The 19,321-nt window shown below is 57.3% G+C and overlaps 2 protein-coding genes across 5 annotated transcripts; one reads left to right on the forward strand and one right to left on the reverse strand.

The window, feature by feature from the left end:
- The first annotated feature begins 665 nt into the window (after window positions 1–665).
- HHATL (hedgehog acyltransferase like) lies at window positions 666–10,217 on the forward strand. Of its 4 annotated transcripts, XM_047739320.1 has the most exons (12): window positions 876–1,008; window positions 2,709–2,827; window positions 3,236–3,303; window positions 3,841–3,954; window positions 4,072–4,266; window positions 4,630–4,839; window positions 5,180–5,351; window positions 5,820–5,964; window positions 6,093–6,128; window positions 9,063–9,264; window positions 9,641–9,782; window positions 9,982–10,217. In XM_047739320.1, the coding sequence occupies exons 2-12, from the start codon at window positions 2,722–2,724 to the stop codon at window positions 10,104–10,106; spliced, it is 1,515 nt and encodes a 504-aa protein (XP_047595276.1). In that variant the 5' UTR covers window positions 876–1,008; window positions 2,709–2,721; the 3' UTR covers window positions 10,107–10,217. The 4 variants fall into 4 exon arrangements, with proteins under 4 accessions (XP_047595262.1, XP_047595257.1, XP_047595267.1 ...); XM_047739306.1 differs by lacking the exon at window positions 2,709–2,827 and having other exon boundaries at window positions 666–1,008; window positions 9,956–10,217; XM_047739301.1 differs by lacking the exon at window positions 2,709–2,827 and having other exon boundaries at window positions 666–1,008.
- KLHL40 (kelch like family member 40) lies at window positions 7,872–17,352 on the reverse strand. Its single transcript, XM_047739287.1, has 6 exons — window positions 16,059–17,352; window positions 14,615–14,775; window positions 14,041–14,148; window positions 13,673–13,858; window positions 11,787–11,933; window positions 7,872–10,971 (listed from the first exon to the last, which is right to left on the reverse strand). The coding sequence occupies exons 1-6, from the start codon at window positions 17,217–17,219 to the stop codon at window positions 10,860–10,862; spliced, it is 1,875 nt and encodes a 624-aa protein (XP_047595243.1). The 5' UTR covers window positions 17,220–17,352; the 3' UTR covers window positions 7,872–10,859.
- Window positions 17,353–19,321: the final 1,969 nt, after the last annotated feature.

Genomic DNA, 19,321 nt, shown 5'->3' on the forward strand with positions numbered 1-19,321 from the left:
CTGAATTGGTCCCCACAGAGAAGGCACAAGTACATCCAGCTCCCCTAGACTCTGGGGTCCTCTTCCTAAACGTGTTCCTGTCCTTTTGGCAGTTTCTTTAGGATACTCTTACCCATTGGGAAGGAGGAGCTGAGGCCTTGGGTGCCCCTTGCATGAATGAGGGCCATGTCCTGCTGCCCCCAGAGGGCTTCTGGTTGATTAGGGACATTCAAGAGATGTTAGTCACTCCAAGAATCTATTTAAGCCTTGCCAGGTGACCCTGCTAGCACCTCGCCACCTGGACAACTGCCTGTGGGACAGGGCTGGGGTATGGGACCCCTCCACCACGTTTCTCATGCCTGTTCCAATCCTTCAGTCAAGCCAGTCCTCCCCCAGGCACTAACACCTGGGCAGCAAAGATTCTTGATTAGTGAAATGAACCAGGACAGGGGACTACTGGATCTGCCCTGGGACAGCCCTTGGGAGTTCCCATATAAAGATGTGGGCTAGAGTATGGAGCTGAGCATGCAGTGTGCATGTGTGTGCATGCAATGGGGGCAGGGCTCACAAGAGGCCAGTGGGGGGTTCCCAGAAGACTTCCCGGAAGAGGGGAGTTCTGGTCAGCAGGGAGAGGGGGGCATAGGCTCTACAGACCAAGAGAGGCAGGCTGAAGTGCGGCCCAGGTGTCCCTGTTAGAGCCTATGCCACTGGCCACCCCTTCCCCCACCCCTGCCCCGCCACGATCCTCCCTGCAGCTCCCTGTGGCCAGCAGCTCTGCAGCGCTAGGCTCTGCTCCACTCTGCTTAGCTCCGCTCCGCTCCAGGAAGGCCACCTCCTCTCTGCCCTCCTCCACCCTCCTCCTGCTGTCACCACTCACCTCTCACAGCCTTGAAGGGGTGGGGACCCCAGGCCTGGACACACCCCACTGTGGCCCCAGAGCCTGGCTGGTCGGACGGACGCACGGTTGGACGCAGGACCCCGGAGCCCCGAGGTGGGCAGTGTGCCAGGGTCCCTCACAGCCTCCTCAAGGTCAGTGCCAGCCGGGAATTCAGCTACTCTGGGGTCCTTGAGACCCGTGGAGCCCACCTTAAGCCCCTCATCCCAGACTTCAGGTCCCAAAGCAGTCTTTACCTCAGGTGTGCCTGAGGCAGGCAGATCAGGGGGCAGGGGGCAGGACTGTATCCAACGGGCCCAGGTCCGGGGGTCTATTGGAAGAGGTCGCAAGCCAGGGGCCAGCCTTGGTCCTGCTCATGGAGGCCTCACTGGGGACACCCTGCACCGGCCATGGGGAGCTAAAATTGGAAAGTAGCAAGTGGGAGGCAGCTGACAAAGCTATTTCTCGGGCTCTTCACTGTGCTCCGGTTTCAAGCTCCTGCTCCATTAACCCGATCCTCCAGGCCTCCCTCCCCCCACCTGGCTGATGAGGAGACGCCTCAGCCCTCAGGCCAGCACTGCAGAAGTCAGTCTGGAGAGCCCCCTGGTATGGGTAGGGGCGGAAATGCTCTTATCTGAGATTCCAAAGGGCTCACTGGGAACACACAATCCTGTCCCAGGCTCGCTGTGTGACCTTGACAGGTCCCCGCCCCTCTCTGGTCCATGACCCCTCTGTATATGAAGTGGGGAGAATGCTGACTCTGGGGGGCTGGGAGAGCTGGTTCCAATGCTGGGAAGGGGAATTTGGGGGAGGAGGATCAGGTGTGGGAGACAGGGCCATGCCAGCCACCTCTTGGCCCAGCCCAGCCCAGCCCAAGAAAGTGCTTAGACACATTCCTCCCTTTAATTTGGCCCTGGGTCTGTTACCCAAGGCACCCTTGGGAAAGCCCAAGTCCAGGCTGGAGCATAGGAGGGGCATAAGAGGGGGTGGCCCATCCTGGAGAAGAACTAGGCCCTGGAAGAAGGGTGTGGTTAGGCTCACCGTGAGCCTGATACTGGTCAGCACCTTGGACAGAGGCCAACGCCCTCCCTGGGGCCCTGTCTGGCCCTGCCTGGCCCCACACCCACTACCCCAGGGCACCTCTTCAAATAGCACCACCTCTAGCCAGCATCCAGGGCCTGAAGACACAAGCACAGAAAATGGGCTGGTATAGCCACGGACACAGGGCAGGGAACAGGGAAGTGGCGGGCTGGGGCTCAGGGGCTGGTTGGGGCAATGGGAATCAGTGAGAGGCTGGAGGCTGAATGAGAGGTAAGAAAGCTCAATACTGGGGACAGGACCTGGGAGGCCAGGAGATCTCAGGGAAGTGAAGGCAGCTCTGGAGGGGTGTGGGAATCCGAGAAGAGGGCATGGGCGGTAGGGGGCGGGGGGCATTGTCAGGAACTGAAGGAGGTTTACTGAGGGGGTTGGGGGTCCTGGGGGCCAGAAACATGATTGAGGTGACATAGATGGAGTCCCCTCACATGAAGGTCACCTGAGGCCTTGGCAGGAGCCATTCGAGCAAAGGGTGGGGACCAGTCCACCTGAAAGGTATGAAAGGGTCAATGAAGGTAGGCGGGCAGGCTGAGAGTGAAGATTACGCTTTCAAAAGCCTTCAAATGGGTGGGCGGGAGCTAGAGCAGCAGCTAGGAACAGGTACTAGATGTTATGGTGTCTGGGACGAGTGGGGGACCGGAGAAGTAGGATAATAGCTTGAGATCCCATATGGGATCCCCACCATCTCCACGGGGGACCATCAGGTAGGGCGAGGCAGGGCTAGGGGCAGCACTACCCTCACCCAATCTGTCTCCCCCAGCACCACCCAGGCTATGGGCATCAAGACAGCGTTGCCTGCGGCGGAGCTGGGCTTATACTCCCTGGTGCTGAGTGGGGCTCTGGCCTATGCTGGTAGGGGCCTCCTTGAAGCTTCACAAGGTAACAGCCGGGCTCTGGAGCAGGGAGTGGGATGCTTCTTCCCCTGCGGGCTCAGGGTTCCACCCAGCAAAGGTATAAACTTCAAGGCTCCAGACCCAGGATATTCCCTAAGCCCAGGGGTTTGGGCTGAGTTAGGTGAAGTCACAGGGAGAGACAGATGCAGAGGCCCTGACAGAGATCTGCACACAGAGCCACAGAGAGAGAAAGAGAAACTCCGACTCTCCGGGGTATAGTCAGAGACCTGGCCCGAGACATACAATGAGACCCAGAGAGAAGTAGAAGCAGAGAAAGAGAGACTTAGACCCATTCCCATCTCCCCAGGGTCATGGTCAGCCCAGCTGTAGGGGCAGGTGTGGGTGTGGGCGCGAAGTCCCCCCATCCCCCACTGAGGCCACACTCTGTTTTCAGATGGGGCCCACCGGAAGGCCTTCCGGGAGTCTGTGCGACCTGGCTGGGAGTACATTGGCCGGAAGATGGTAGGTCCCCCACACCCCTGGGTCCCTGACAGAGGTCCCTGATCCCGGCATGTCTCTCACATCCCAGACCCTTTCCAACTCTCCCCCATTCCAGATGTTCCCATGTAACAGAGGGCTCACGGTGAGGAGGGTCTCTGGCTTGAGCTTCAGAGTCTTCTGTTTCTCTACCGGTCCACTCTGTGTCCTCCTGGGGCCACGTCAAGCCTGCCCCCAGGCACTGCTCATTTAGGAAATAAATTGAGACATGCTTCAGCAGGGGCCCCCAGCACTGTCTTTCCCAGGAACAGTGCCATGAATGGTGGAATGTCAGGCAATATGCCGAACAGAGGGGCACGGCAGCTCACACACCCCACCCTTCATTTCTCTCTACCTACCTGGCTGGCACTTACCCCAGAGGAGAAGGCGAGGGCCTCCAGCCATGGCTGTCCTCTAATGCATAAGAATATGGGGGTTGGGGAGATGCTGGGGCTCTGCTCAGCCAAAGTACCAGCCCATCCTGCCCCCCTACACCTCCTTAACTGCCCGGGCCTGCCCCAGGACGTGGCTGACTTCGAGTGGGTGATGTGGTTCACCTCCTTCCGCAACATCATCGTCTTCGCCCTCTCTGGACACGTGCTATTTGCTAAACTCTGCACGATGGTTGCCCCCCAGGTGAGTTGAACCTGAGCCACCCCAGCCTCCCCTGCCAGCTCCCCCTGAGCTACAAGTGCTGGGGGTCCCACCTCCATTTGTATGGATAGATAAACCATCCCTTCTCCCTGTCCACAGCTCCGTTCCTGGATGTATGCCGTGTATGGGGCCCTGGCTGTGCTGGGCACAATGGGCCCTTGGTACCTGCTGCTACTGCTTGGCCACTGTGTCAGCCTCTACTTGGCCTCACTCTTGGGCCAACCCTGGCTCTGTCTTGGCCTCAGCCTAGCCAGCCTTGCCTCCTTCAAGCTGGATCCCCTAATCTCCTGGCAGGTGTGCAGGGGGGAGGGGGAAGGGTGGAGGGTGCAGGACTAGGACCCCAAACTTCTCACCCCATCCAAAGCCCTCATTTCCTGAGACTCCCCAAGCATTTCCTTCACTTCCCACCTGTCTCCAAGTCTCTGGGGCACATGCCTGCCCACAGAGTGGTCCCCTTCACCACAGGGGGGACATGTCCTGCTTGTTCCCTGTGCTATCCAAACAGTTAACATGAATGAGCCCTTGGTGGCTAGTGTTGTTGATTGGCTCTGCAAGAGAGGAGGGGGAAGGATGAGGCTGGGCCCCTGTGGGAAGCTGGGTGGGCTTCCCAGAGACAGGGGCAACTGGTGAGCTGGCGGCCTGTTCTCTCCCATCCAGAGCGGGTTGGTAACAGGCACTTTTGATCTTCAAGAGGTGCTGTTTCACGGGGGCAGTGGTTTCACGGTACTGCGTTGTGCCAGCTTCGCGCTGGAGAGCTGTGCCCACCCTGACCGCCGCTACTCCCTAGCTGACCTGCTCAAGTACAACTTCTACCTGCCTTTCTTCTTCTTTGGGCCCATCATGACCTTTGATCGCTTCCACGCCCAGGTGAGTGGACACCCTGTGGGCTTCCAGAGCAGGGCTGGGTCTCCCTCTTCAGTCAGGGGCTCCCATGTCAGCTAGGGCTCCCAGGACAGGTTGCGACCTCACCTTCAGTCATGACTCCAGGATGAAGCTGTAATACCCAGCCTCCTCAGACCCCAGCTTGGGGCCGCATTCCCTGCTCAGACAGAGGTCACAGGCAGGAGAAGTGACTCCAGGCTCAGGGAGGGCCGCCAGGATGAAGCCACCTCTCCCCTCACCCACGGATCCCCAGTTGGTGACCCCCCCATTCAGACCCTCCTCCGGCAGGCCTTGCCTCCCCACTCAGACACTTCGCATCTCCCAGATGAGCCAGGTGGAGCCGGTGAGGCGCGAGGGCGAGCTGTGGCGCATCCGGGCCCAGGCCGGCCTCAGCGTCGTGGCCATCATGGCCGTGGACATCTTCTTCCACTTCTTCTACATCCTCACCATCCCCAGTGACCTCAAGTTTGCCAACCGCCTCCCGGACAGCGCCCTCGGTGGGTGCTCGTCTGGGCCAGAACACGGGGCTGGGAAAGACAGAAAGACAGACCCTCTGCGCCCCAGGGCGTCACTGCTGGGGGAGCTGACACCTGAAAGGGCACAGCACTGATCCAAGGGTGGGGGAGCCGGGATTTACTCTCTGAAATGCTTGGGACTTGGAGTTAGCTCTGCTCTGTGAGGCCAGAGCGATAGCTGCAGAGCCCGCCTCGCAAGGGCCTCAGATTGATTTCCACTGCCCCAATGGGGTCTCCCTGGGGCGGGCCGGACCAGCTCCTCCCCCAGGAAATGGGGGTGTGGCCTCCGTGGGGGCGGGTCGGCTGCCAGGGCCTTCTCTACGACCTGACCTGAGGAGAGAGGCTGTAGGGTAGGGCCCTGTTTCCTGCCTTCCCACCACAATTTGGGGGGATCCTGGGAGCGGAGACCCACATGACTCCCCCCAGGCAGTGACCACACCCTGTCCCCAGCTGGCTTGGCCTACTCAAACCTGGTGTACGACTGGGTGAAGGCTGCCGTCCTTTTCGGCGTGGTCAACACCGTGGCGCGCCTGGACCACTTGGACCCACCTCAGGCTCCCAAGTGCATCACAGCCCTCTATGTCTTCGCTGAAACGTGAGTGTGAGATCCGCGGGAAACACCGCAGGGATCCTCACCCTCTCGTAGCCTCTTTCTCCCATTCCCCGCCCCTCCCCCAAGCTCTACTCCTGGCTGATTCACACCCATCTGCTCTCCCCCCACAGGCACTTTGACCGTGGCATCAACGACTGGCTTTGCAAGTGAGTTGGGGTTGGGGGGGGGAGGGTGGAGTAATGGTCACAGTCATCCCGCGAGGTGTGTGACTCCGGCAGTGCAGAGATGGGTCCACGTTTTAAAAGATGGCCCATTCCCTGAGCCAGAGGAAGCAAGGAGGGGGTTGTGGCAGTGGGCTAGGTGAAAGGGGTTTGGACATGAATGGGGGCGCTGGAGGTGAGAGAAATGGTTGGAGTCAAGACACACAGCAGGGATCCTGGACAGGACTTGGCAATGGATTGTGGGGATCAAGAAGGAGAAGGAAATGACCCCTAGATTCCTTTCTGCCTGGGAAGATGGAGGGGCGGCATCAGAAAGGGGTTTTGTGGGGGCACCAGGTGGTGGGTATTGTAGAGGGCACGGATTGCATGGAGCACTGGGTGTGGTGCAAAAATAATGAATACTGTTATGCTGAAAAAATAAAAAATTTAAAAAAAAAAAAAAAAAAAAAAAAAAAGAAAGGGGTTTTGTGTGAGAAATAGTTGGAATCTGGGACATATCCTTGTGGAGGTTCAGGGAGGTGGCTGGGTCTGAGGGTCTGGGGTTCAGAGAAGTCTGGAGGACCGATGTAGCTCTGAGCTTTATGAGTGTGGGACAGTGGTCTTTAGTCCTTGGGAGTGCATACGTTCCCAAGGAGAGAGAGTAAAGAAGAAGAAAGAAGGTGCAGCTGGGATTGGAGCTGGAAGGACTCCCACTGCGGGGAGAGAGGAGAGTGGCAGAAGGGACTGAAAGTTGTGGTCAGAGGAGCAGAACAGTCGGGACCACATGACAGTCTGGAAACCAGGAAGACCATCCAGGCACGGTGGGGGCAGCTGGGTCAGATGCTGCTGGGGAAGCTAGCTAGTGAGGGGGAGACAGAGGAGTTGCTGAAGGGAGACGTGAGGTGTCTTAAGACAGCAAATAGTGTAACATGCCTGGTTGCTAAGAGGAAGTCTAAGTTTGGGAGGCAGGATAGAGAGGTGATTGACAGAGTGAGGTCTCCAAAGAGGGAGGAGGTGATGGAACCAGTGCTAGGCACAGGCGTGGCTTCAGGACAGGGAGGAAGAAGAGAAGCCAGCATGGGTGCAGGGTGGCGGGTTAGTGTCAAGAAGTAAGGGTCCACCTGAAGCCTTCAGTTTTCTTCATGAAATAGGAGGCAAGGTCAGCTGCTGAGAGATGCAGGGTTGGGCATGGAGGGAGGCAGCATCTTCGTGGCCCCTTTCTTCTTGCCTAGACCCCCCCACGACACCTACTCACCATTGGGGGAGAGAGAAGGGTGGATTAGCCACTGCAGAGCATGGCACGAGAAGCTGACTAGAGAAGCCTTAGCACTGAGATCCCGGGTGGGGTTGGAGGTGGTGGATTTATGGACTCTAGCACGTGAAGGGATGAGATATTCCTCATCAGGGCTTAGCTTCTTGGGTGCAAGTGAGGAGAATGTGGGTGATTGGGCTCTCCCAGTTGGGTGGGAAGAAGAGAAGGATAAGGGGTTTTAGGTTATTTATAAAGATGACTCATTGGATTTAAGCCAGTTAAAGAGGGTGGTAAAGATAGGATCTCAAGGTGAGGAAGAGAGGGAGGAGTCAATGAGATCCCAGTTCTCCAGAAGAACTGGAGCTGGGGGCCACATCAGGAGGGGGTGGGTGGAGAATGGTAACTAGGACAGAATGAAATTTCAAGTGGTGACGAAGTTGGAATATGGTGTGGAGAAGAAACCATTGGAAATGAATAGGTCAAGGCATAGAGAAGTGTTACTCAATGGGTCTTCTACTGAATTTATTTAACAAATATTTATTGGGTACCTACTATGTGCCAGGCACTGTTCTAGGCACTGGGGATACAGCAGTGACCATGGCAAAGACTCTGAACACATGGAGCTTACACTCTAGTGGGGAGAAACAGCCCATAAACAGGTAAACAAAATATAAATAAGATAATTTTAGAGAGTGGTAAGCATTATGAAAAAAAATAAAACAAGTGTGATGGGACAGAAGCTGGCCACAGGATAGAAGCTTCTATAGTTTGTGGTCTGGGGAAGCCTCTGTGGGATGATATTTGAATTGAGACTAGAGTGATAAGGAAATCTAGGGAAGAGAATTTCAGGGAGAAGGAGCAAGTGTATAGGCTTGAGGCTGGAACATGCTCTGTGTATCTGAGAGACAGGAAAGCAGGAATGAGGGCTAACTGGTGGGTGTGAGATCAGGGAAGGAGGCAGAAACCAGACATCGTGGGATCTTCTAGCCTTAGTAAGGAGGTGGTCTATTCTAATCGTAATGGGGAGCCTTGGGGGCACGTTTGATTGTGGAAGTCCTATGATCTGACTCTGGCTGCCATGGGAGAACGGATGGTAGGGGGCCAAAGGCAGAGGCAGGGAAATGACTTAAGAGACTCTTGCAATAATCTATGAGAGGAGATGACCTGCTGGACAAGTAGCGGTAGTGGGGGTAGCAAGCAGCAATCAGGACTGCATAGAGCCCACAGAACTTGCTGAGTTGGATGTGGGGAGGGGAACTGACAGTCCAAGATGGTGCCAAGGCTTGAGTAGAGGGAAGTGTCATTATCTGAGATGAGGATGCAGCAGGTTTCAACAGGGATGGGGGACTCAGTCATTCAAATGAGATGTCTAGTGACAGTTGGATGTGTGAGTCAAGAAAGTGGGCTAAAGACATAGATTTGGGGCTCATCAGCCTAGAGACAGTGTTCAAAGTCTTGGGTCAGATGAGATTGCTTGGGGAATGGATGAGAAGACATCGAAGTTCAAAGCTGAGCCTTCCACATTCTGAACTTGGGTAGAGGAGGACCAGGCATCTGAGATCAGGAACATGGGACATTCCCCAGGATGACAGTGTTGAGGAGGGCTGCCCTGTGGTATATTCTTTGCCTTTCTCCTACCTGCCCTCTCCCACACCCCCCGCTGGTCCTTTCTCCTGCCTTTCTTGCAGGTACGTGTATGATCACATTGGTGGGGAGCACTCCGAGGTGATCCCAGAGCTGGGGGCCACTGTGGCCACATTTGCCATCACTACTCTGTGGCTTGGACCTTGTGATATCGTTTACCTATGGTCATTCCTGAACTGCTTTGGCCTCAACTTTGAGCTCTGGGCGCAGAAGCTGGCAGAGTGGGGGCCTCTAGCACAAATTGAGGTGAGTGGGAAATGTTGGGGGCAGGGTTTGGCTGGGTCACTGGAGGGGGTGGCATTGCTGCTCTCTGGGATCTTCCAGCCACATGTGGAGTTCCTGAAGAGTTCTCAGTCCAGAACTTTCTCACCACGACTTCCTGGCTATCAGGGCAATGGCTCCCCCTGTGGGTATCTAGCACCCCCTTCTGTGGAGTGTGGACACCTGGGCCGGGCTAGGTGGTCAGTATTCCCATCTTTAACAATGAGGGAGGGCTGCCCTGGGGACTCTCAGGGACCCAAGCTCATCCCCAGGACCTGGGGTAGCCATGTGGTCAGGGTCTCTGACCCACCATGTCCTCTTTCCCCTGGCCCTCTTGCCGATGCCTTCCTGGACTGGGCAGGCTTCTCTGTCGGAGCAGATGTCTCGCAGGGTCCGAGCTCTCTTTGGGGCCGTGAACTTCTGGGCCATCATCATGTACAACCTTGTAAGCCTGAACAGCCTTGAGTTCACAGAGCTGGTCGCCAGGCGCCTGCTACTCACAGGTGAGGGACGGGGGTGTGGACACAGAAAGTGCCAGGCATTCACCTTGAGGACTGTGACCTCCTGAAATGCCGCCATTGCAGCCCAACACCCTGGGGACTCAGCAGGGAGGGCCAATCAAGTGGGGAGAGGCATGAGAAGGAAAGCATCACTGAGGCTGGGGTCCTGCTCCCAGGCGTCGATGACCTCTTCCCCACACAGGCTTCCCCCAGACTACTCTGGCTGTCCTGTTCGTCACCTACTGTGGTGTCCAGCTGGTGAAGGAACGAGAGCGAACCCTGGCACTAGAAGAGGAGCAGATGCAGGACAAAGAGAAGCCGGAGTAGCTGGGAGGAGTAAGAGGGGAGAGGAATGGGCACTGCTCAGCTACTCCCAGGTCTGGCCCAGGCCAGGCCGGAGGGGGCCTGACCACTAGAATAAAAGACTTTTCTACCACAGTTCGGCTATTCCCTGTCCCTTCCACCAGCAATCTCCTGGCTTCTAGTCCATGCTGTATGAGGAGGTGGGGTCTCTGAGCCCCAGGGAGGGGGGGTCAGGCTCTAGGGGCACCAGAATGTGGAGGCGATACACCCATAGAGTGTGGAGGCCACTGCCCTGGGCAACCCAGGCACTCAACCTGGCATCTTCAACCACCTGGTCACGGACTCCTGGAGGACCTGATTCTAGACCCTGAGCTACTTGCTCAAAAGGCACTTTATTCCTCTCCAGGCTGCTGAGTGTGCTGGAGACGGATGCTCCCCAGCTGACAGGCAAGAAGTTGGGGTCCTGTAGGTACTTCCTCCTTGGCACACAGGTGGGCTGGGACGGGCCCAGAATGCAGCTTGGGACACCCCCCTGTGGCTCTGGTTCATGGAACAAGAAGACTGGGGAAACGGGGACCAGAGAGCCCTAAAGTTCCTGGGCCCTGCCGGCAAGGCTAGGACTGGGCAGTGAGTTCTCCCCTGCTGAAGAGCACCCCAGGTGGCAGGATGGGATCCAGGTGGACTCTGGCCCCTCCCCACCTCCTCTTGGGAGCCCCCAAATCCAGGCGCGTGTGGCCGCAGAGTGGGAGGGGAGCTCAGCTCAGGCCTCGGGGCTGGTCACATCTTGGTCAGGCGCAGCACGTTGAGCCGCACAGGAAGGAAGGTGGCGCCGGCTGCGTAGGCTATCTCGCGCAGGACACCCTCCCACTTCTTCTCATCCTCATTATATCTAGGGGTGAGAGGGAGGAGTGGGGACAGGGACACAGAGCTGGGTCAGCTGAGTGCAGAGTGGGCCCCAGCAGGGAGGGGTGGCTGAGGATGTCCCTGAAGCCCCAGGCCCATCTCCAGAAAGGTCTGGTTCTGGAGAATTCTCATGCCCTAGGAAAGGGCTCCCCACCATAAGGCCCATCCCCCAAAGAACAGCCACCCCACGTTCCAAGAAGGGTCACCTCTCAAGGAATGTCACACTCCTCCAAGAAGGCCTGCATCTCCACAGCACCTCCTCTGGAGAATTCTGTACTCGGTACTCTACATGTCCCCCCAAGACCCCCTGTCCCCACATAGCAGTGGGAATAAGGGAAGTTTCAGCAGGTGCCCCAGGCACCGAAACCTCTTCCCTCCACCCCCAGAAAGGGCCAGCTTGGAAAGTGATGGTTCTGGGCAGTTGGGGTCCAGCTTCTTCTCAATCCTGGCCCCAGCTTTCCCCTCCAGCGAGAGTACTCAGGACAGAGTGGGGAGAAAGGCCTTGCTGCCTCTTCAGGGCCCCCTCTACTCCCAGGGGCCTGTTTCCATGGGTCTGGGCCCTAAGCCTGGGCCAGCTCCTGGCTTCGGCATGCTTGAGACTTCACAGTCGGGCGTGGTCCCCTGTGAGCCCACCGGGATCTTGCTAGTCAAACGGGAAAGAACCGGGTTGAGCCGGGCATGTCTGCTGTCCCTTCCCCAGGGGACTCCCTGGAAGAGGATCACCCTATCCCCAGATGAGCTTGCCAGGTGCCGCTGGGGGCCATCAGCCTTGCTTGGGGACTTCCCTGGGCCCAGGCTCACCTCCAGATGTCATTGAGCTCTGTGGGGACCAACTCTCCAGACTCAGTCTCCAGCGTGGCAAAGCCACCAATGGCATACAGGGTGCCCGCCAGGCTGACCAGGCTGAGCGAGCTGCGTTCCTGTGGGAAGGCTTCGAAGGGTGCCCACCTGGTGGGGAGGAGGGGGCGTGAAGGGGTGTGTCACCCAGGGGCCTCAGCAGCCCCAGCACCCACAGCTCTAGCTACAAACCCCTTGGAAACCTGAATTCCAAGCACCCATGTTCCCAGCACAGCCTCCTGTGTCCTGACCTGCCCTCTGGTCTTCCCCATTCTCCTGCGCCTCCCATTTCCCTTTATGGTTCCCTGGTCATAGCATCCTGTCTACCCCATGCCATCCACCATGGATCCCCCCAGTGGCCCTCCTTTGCTCCTGAACTAATTCTTCCAGGGGAGCTGCCCTCCCCTGATGCCCGTGCCCCACCCTTCTTCCCCTCTTCACTGCCCAATTATTCTCAGGGTCTCTTCACTCCCCTCCTCTGACCTTGAAATTGGGCCTTCATCCCTACGCTCCAAAACAGCTCTCCCGTCCCCAGCCACCACAGAACATAAAATCCAGGCACAACACACGTCTCTGTTGATGTGACGTTCTCACCTCCCACCTGCCCACCTCCCACCTGCTCTCATGTCCTCAGATTCCTTCCTGGATAATGCATCCGCCCCCACAATCCCTGGGGCTTGGGCCTCAGCTTCTCCCTCTTATACTCTCTCTCCTGAGGGAGTTCATCCCCTCCGTTTGCCGTTGTACCCAGATCTCTCCAGCTCAGCATTCTCTCTGCCCTGATGGGCTCCTCCTGGACACTCCCAGGCCCCTCAAATCCACATGTCCTAACTGGACCCTCACATTTCTGATCTAACCCCGGTGGTTCTCCATTAAATGATCTCACACCCTCTCTCAAAAGTATCCACATCTCTTTTCCCCAACATCCAATCAGTCTCTAAATTATATTTTTTCTATCTCCTAAACTCTTGCTACTCTAAGTGTGACCCATGGACCAGCAGCATCAGCAGCACCTGAGCTGGGTTGCAGGGGGTGGGGGGGAAGGGGGCAGGGGTTGTTAGAAATATACACTCAGGCCCTTCCCCAGGCCCGAGAATAAGAATCTGCATTTTAACATGACCCCTAGGAGATTCACGTGCACATCACAGTGGGAGAAGCACTGGCCTACGTCTTTCTCCTGTGCCCCAACTGCAGGCTACCACCCCCTCCCACTCTATGGCTGTACCCCTGCCTCCTGGGAAATCTCTAATCTGTTCTCTACATCAGCTGTCACCTAAGAAACACAGATGTGAGCCTAAAACCCATCACAGGCATTTCACCGCTCTCAGGATTAAGTCCCTCAGCCCTGCCTGGCCCCTCTCCAGCCCCAGTACCCCCATCCTCACTTCCCCATCCCCATCCAACCTTTCCTTCAACAGGCCTGCCTTTTTCCTCCTAACTGCCTTGGCACCAACTTTCCTTGGCCTGGGGCATCCTTCTCCCGCCATCCCTTTTGCTGGCCAAGTCCAGGTGGACTGCCAGTTCAGTTTTCCCCTGACCGCCCAGCACCAGACTCCTGCCCAGTATGACTCTCTAAACAAGGAACCAAGCATCTCCCCCCGCACTCCTGGGAACTGTCTCCTGCAGACCAAGCTGGCCCTAACCCTGGGCCCAAATTGTGGGGGATGCCCCCCTCATGGCTGATCAGGAGAGAGAGGCTACTTCTGTGCTGATGTCCAGGGGCAGCAACCATGGTTCCTGCCAGGGCCATCACAGAGCGAGCCAACAGGTCCAAAGTCACACAGCCAGGCAGTCACAGTGGGGCCCTTGGTCCCTGGCTGCCTAGGGAAAGGGGCAGGAAACAGCCATACTTGTTGTCTGTAATGCTGTACACTTCAGCTGAACTGGTCAGCCCCGTGTCTGTGACCCCAGCGGCTACAAAAATGCGGCCATCGTGGACGGTGGCCCCGAAGAGGGAGCGGGCAGTCTGCATGGGTGCCAGCTCCTTCCACTCGAACTTCTTAGGGTCGTAGACACACATCTTCTTCAGGCACTTCCTGGGGGATGGAGGACAGTAAGTGAGAGGGAGGAAGCCTGAACACAGCGCCGCTCCTCTGGTTCAGCCGCTCCGGACGCCTTGCCCAGGCAGCCCGTACAAATCCCCGACAGCCTGGGGAGACTGTGCTCCCGCTCTGACCTACAACCCTGCTCCTGCCCTCGCGCCAGTCCCGAGCCTCACCTGTCACTGCCTTTGCCGCCAATGACGTAGACCAGGTCCATATGGGAGAGCACCGCGTGGCCGTACACGGCGTAAGGCAGCGGATCCGATTCGCCCCATTTGAACGACCTGGAGGAGACCGGAGTCGGGCGAGCGCCCGGTTCAGGAGTGCGCTGGGTCCCTGCCTCTGCATTCACCCACACACCCAACACATATCCGGGCCACACCCGATGTATTACCGGCATCTCTCGGGCCCCCGCTCCCACACAGCGGCCCACCGCTCTGCCCTACCCAAATCCGCCTCCGCCCGCAGCCCGGGATTCTGGCCCTGGCAGTGGCCCTGGCCCGGGCGGCCGCCGTGCCCCTCAACCCTGCCCCCGGGCCCCTCAACCCCGCCCCCGGGCCCCTCAACCCCGCCCCCAGCCCCAGCCCGCAGCCCCGGGCTCTGGTTTTGGCCCCCCGCGGTCCTCTCAACACCGCCCCCGGGCCCCGCCCCAGGGCCCCTCAACCCCGCCCCCAGCCCCCGCTCTCAGTCGCGGGCTTTGGCTTTGGCTCCAGCCGCGCCCCTCTAACCCCGCCCCGGGCCCCCGCTCACAGACGGTCGTAGCACATGACCGAGTCTAGGCTGCGCTCGCCGTCCTTGAGCTCTCGGCCGCCGACCACGTAGATGGAATTGAGAGCCTCTCCCAGGCCGAAGAGGCAGCGCGGCGAGGGCAGCGGCGGCATCCCCAGCCACTCGGAGTCCAGGTGGTCAAACTGCGGGTCAGGCATCCAGTCAGCCACCGGCCCCACACCCCCTACTCTCCCAGCCCAGCCCAGCACAGCCCAGCCCCGCCACCCTGGGTCACAGACGAGGCCAGGTCTCCAGGTAAGGCCAGCGCAGCCTGGAGGCCATCCCTGGAGGCAGTACCCTAACCTCCCCCCAGGATGAGAACCACGGAGGGACCCGGAGATGGGAGCCCAGAGACCACATCACAGCACCAATGGGGCCCCCCACGCAGAGCCATGTCCCTTCCCCAGTACAACTCGGGAACTGAGGCCTGCCTGCCCTCCGTTTTCCACCCAACCCCACTGTACAGAAAACTGTACAGCTCTACCAACCATCCCCAAAAGTCTGACGCCCTGTTACACCTCCACAGTCTTAACAACCATATCTGTGGCTCAGCTTTCTGAGGGAGCAATGTGCCGATGGACACTTTATAACCATCTATAACCTTCAAACAACCTTATCAAGCAGGAAGAATAATATCCCCAGTTACAAACTGAGGCCCAGAGAAAATAAACAATGCCCATGAAATACCTTGGCTGGAAACTGCTGGAGTTGCCCCCTTCCCTCCCTGCGCCCTCCCATGCCTAGTTGCCCCTCAATCTTCTCTACACTTGGTCAGGCCTCACCAAGCACACCACTCACTAGGCTCATTCCAATTCGTGTCCCTTGCTCACCATTCCTCAGGCAGAAACACCCTAACTTCCCTTCATGTGTCCAAATTCCACCCAAATGGCAAGACCCAAAACTACATGGTCAGTCACCAGGAAACCACGTCTGCCCTCTGAGATCCCGCAGCACCCTACGACTTGGACTGGTCACCCGACTCTACTGGTCCTTTCTGGGCCTCAGTTTTCTCATCTGTACGGTGAGAAGACTAGGCAGGATGGTACCTGTGTATAGGACACTCTTATCCTATACTCCAGGCCTGGCCTCATGCCAAGGTCCTGCCCCAGACCCTTCCACTGACTTGCTCCTCCTCCTCACTTTGCCTGATCCCAATCCCTGTGCAGAGAGAGGGCCTCCAACATACTAGACCTCCGGGGGGCTCACATGCCCCTGAAACTGAGACATCAGTGTTATACTAATTGTCAGTTGCCTAGAACTGTCTTCAACCTTCAGGTAAGTGGCTGTCAGTCAACCTCTCTGGTCTACATCTCATCTTAGACACAGTGGCACCCCAACAAGTAGACACAAGTCTCTCACGGGCCCCAAAGCTGACCCCCGTTCCCAGAACCGGCACTGGCTGCCCCTCCCAGGGCTGGGCAGGCACCTGCAAGAAGTAAGCACTCATGGGGTCCTCTTGGCTGTCCTCGTTGTAGAAGAGGCCCCCAGCCACAAAGACCTGGTTCTCCTTGGTCACGAGGCTGACATGGTTCTTGGGGATCTGGGTTGAGAGGGAGGCACAGTAACACTCGTTGGCTGCCGGATCATAGGCCACAGCCCCCTCCTCACTGATCATGAAGATGAGGTCCTGCAGGAACATGCCAAAGCGCAGAGTGTCATTGAGGATCCCAGGTAGGATGCGTTCCGCCTCCTCCTCCTCGTCCTCCGCCTTGGCTTCGCCCGCGCTCTTGTCAGCGGCCTTGGCCCCGGCTGCCTCCTTCCCCTTGTCCTTCTTCTTCTTGCGCAGCACGGTGAGGCGGCCCTCGTGTGCGTCCTTCACCATCTGCACCTTGCGCAGCAGCTCCGGCTGGGCACGCACCAGAGGGTGTTTCTCCACGCGGCTCTCCAGAAAGGCCCGCGGCAGCAGGCGGCAGCGCACGCTCTCGAAGACGGTGGGCAGCGACCGCTGGCGCTCCTCCTGCGCCTTGGCGTCGCCGCTGCCCGCCCACCGCATCACCGCCTCGAACACGGCCTCTTCCTTCTCCACATTGAGGCCGTCACTGGAAATGATGGCGATGAGCTCGTCGGCCGAGAGCCCGAGGAAGTCGGCGTCGCGCGCCACCAGCGAGAAGCGCGCGCAGATGAAGTCGCGGGCGGCCACGGCCAGGCGTGCGCAGTCGAGCAGGAGGCCCAGGCGGAAGACAGCCAGGCAGTTGGCGAGACACAGGCGCTTCTGTAGGAAGGACACGCAGATGGTGAAGATGGACGGGATCTGGAAGCGGTGCGCGGCGGCGAACAAGTCCTGCACGCTCGCCTCGTCCAGCGCGATCTCCGACGTGTACAGGTAGTGCAGCACCTGCGCCACCACGTCCGGGGACACCTCCTCCAGGCGCAACTCGCCCGCGTGCTCGGGCTCCGCCAGGAAGCGCGCGCGGAAGTAGGGGCTGCAGGCGGCCAGCACCAGGCGGTGGCATGGGAATTCGCGCTCACCCACCCGCACCACACAGTCGAGGAACTTGCCGTGGTCCAGCATGTCCTTGAGCCCATCCTGCAGGAGCGTCTGCTGGTACAGACGCTGCTCCTCCGCCTGCTCCAAGCCCAGCGTCATGGTGAGTGGCTTGGGGGTGCTGCTGTCTGGCCGGGGCCTCCTCTTTCTATTCCCCTGCTTCCCTTCTGGGTCACTCTTCCTCTACGCAGCTGTCTTCGCGGGGCTATATATAGAGGTGGACAGGGCTCTGTAAGGCGAGCTGCCTGGCTTCCTGCACATGACACGGAGGGGACAGCTGGGCAGAGGACCCCTCCCAGAGTGGCCTTGACTCAGCTCCGGGCACTTATGGGACAGGGGTGGGGAATTTGGGCCTATGAGAGCCTCACTGCCTCATTTCTAAATGGAGCACAGCAAGGCCTTGACTACATTCCTTGGTCAGGCAATGCCCCTGAGGGGAGGGGTTGACCCAAGCTCTGCCCCTCAGTCCAGGGAGAGAGAAGCATCGGTGTCCTTCCCCCAGGATCTCCCTTCGTTCATGCCTCCTGGGCCTTTCTGTCTGGGTGCTTCTGTGTTCCTCCCTGAGTATATCTCATCCCAGCCATCCCTGGATATAGTGTGCTTGGGTTTCCTGTTCAATGAACTTGGAAAGGCATTCACTCATTGGAGACCTTGTTGCCGTACCTTTAAAATGGGAAGACCTTACCCCTTCCTACTCCAAATCTGAGACCCTCCTTAGACTGTGCAAGAAAGCAAGAAGGTGCTTTAGGATAAACTTGGTCACTACTTTTCTGAGGGCCTGCACAGGTCACATGGCTCTGTTGAGCCTCAGTTTCCCTTTCTACACAATGGGGAGTTTCATGAATTAGAGTCTAAGGGCCTCAGCTCTGCTGAGGTTCAGTGTTCCTGGGAATACAATGTCACAGGGTTTTAACATTGCAAGGTGTTAGACATGCTAAGAAAGTAATTTCCTAGGATTCAACTATTCTAGGTACTTAAATTCCCAGGGTTTTAATATTCTAGGGGAGGGACAGTCTGGAGTCTAATGTTCAAAAGGTAACACTCTAAGAGTTTAATACTGCGAGATAGCTGTCTATGCTCACTGTTCTTGATCCATATAAGCTTGATAAGAGCCTACCTTGGCCTTGGGGCCCTTGCACCCTGTCTACCACCAAAGAGGTGTCAAGGTAAAGGCTCAGGGTAGCCAGTACTGATGCCCAGCCTTCTCTGGACTTACCACCCTTCCCCCACTACACACACACACACACACACACGCACACACACACACAATCATTCGCAGCCACCAAGATTAACTTGTTCCCAAAGTGCCAGAAGTTGCAGCTGTGGGTTAAATTTAGCCCCCAGGACACTAGTGTGAACTGTTATGGGGCATTCTCCCATCATTCCTCTGAGTCACTTGTTTATAACCTCGGGCTTGGTGGGTGGAGGGATTAGAGAAGAGACCAAAAGATGGCCCAGGTCTGAATCACCTCCCCTTTTGTGATCTCAGAGATGTCACTGCCTGTCCCCCCGTGAGCAATGCTTTCAACCATCGTTTGCTCACCCCACCAACAGGTCTAAGAGAGGCAGCCACTGGACAGGTTCTGGAGGTGGTCCTGTTCCTCTTGCAGAAAGGGTCAAATCTCACCCCAGTGCTTCCAGCCCAGCCCCGATTGCAAACCATTTCCAACAGGGACCATCAGTGACGATATCAGGCTCTAAGGGGCTGAGCAAGTTGGTCAGGTCACATAGCTGGCAAGAGCCCATGCCAGGATTCAAAGCAGATGTGCTCACCTCCGAAGACTTGTGGGAATCCCTCCCTACCATATTGCTTCCCACTAATTAACAACAACAAAAAAAATTAGCGGTTGTTTCATTTCCCAAAGACCAGGACAGAAAGTATATACGGAACAATTAACTTATGTTTATCAGGTGACTCAGTGACATATTTTTAGATTATGATGACTCCCGTAGTGTTCAGTCCCTCCTAGGCATTCCACTAGCGTATTCATATGTAGCTCATTCATTCATTCATCGAGAACCTGCTGTGCACTCTGTTCAGTGCTGAGGATTCAACAGTGAACACATCAGGCAGGAATTCCTGTCTTTATGGTACTTACATTCAGCCCAAGTCATGGGAGGAGTCAGCAACAAGTAGTTACACAGGATGTCAGATGATAGTAACTGCTGATGACAAGTAGCAGAAAAGGGGTCATGGAAAAGGA

This window comes from Lutra lutra, chromosome 1 (assembly GCF_902655055.1).
Source record: "Lutra lutra chromosome 1, mLutLut1.2, whole genome shotgun sequence".
In the NCBI taxonomy this organism is placed as follows: domain Eukaryota; kingdom Metazoa; phylum Chordata; class Mammalia; order Carnivora; family Mustelidae; genus Lutra; species Lutra lutra.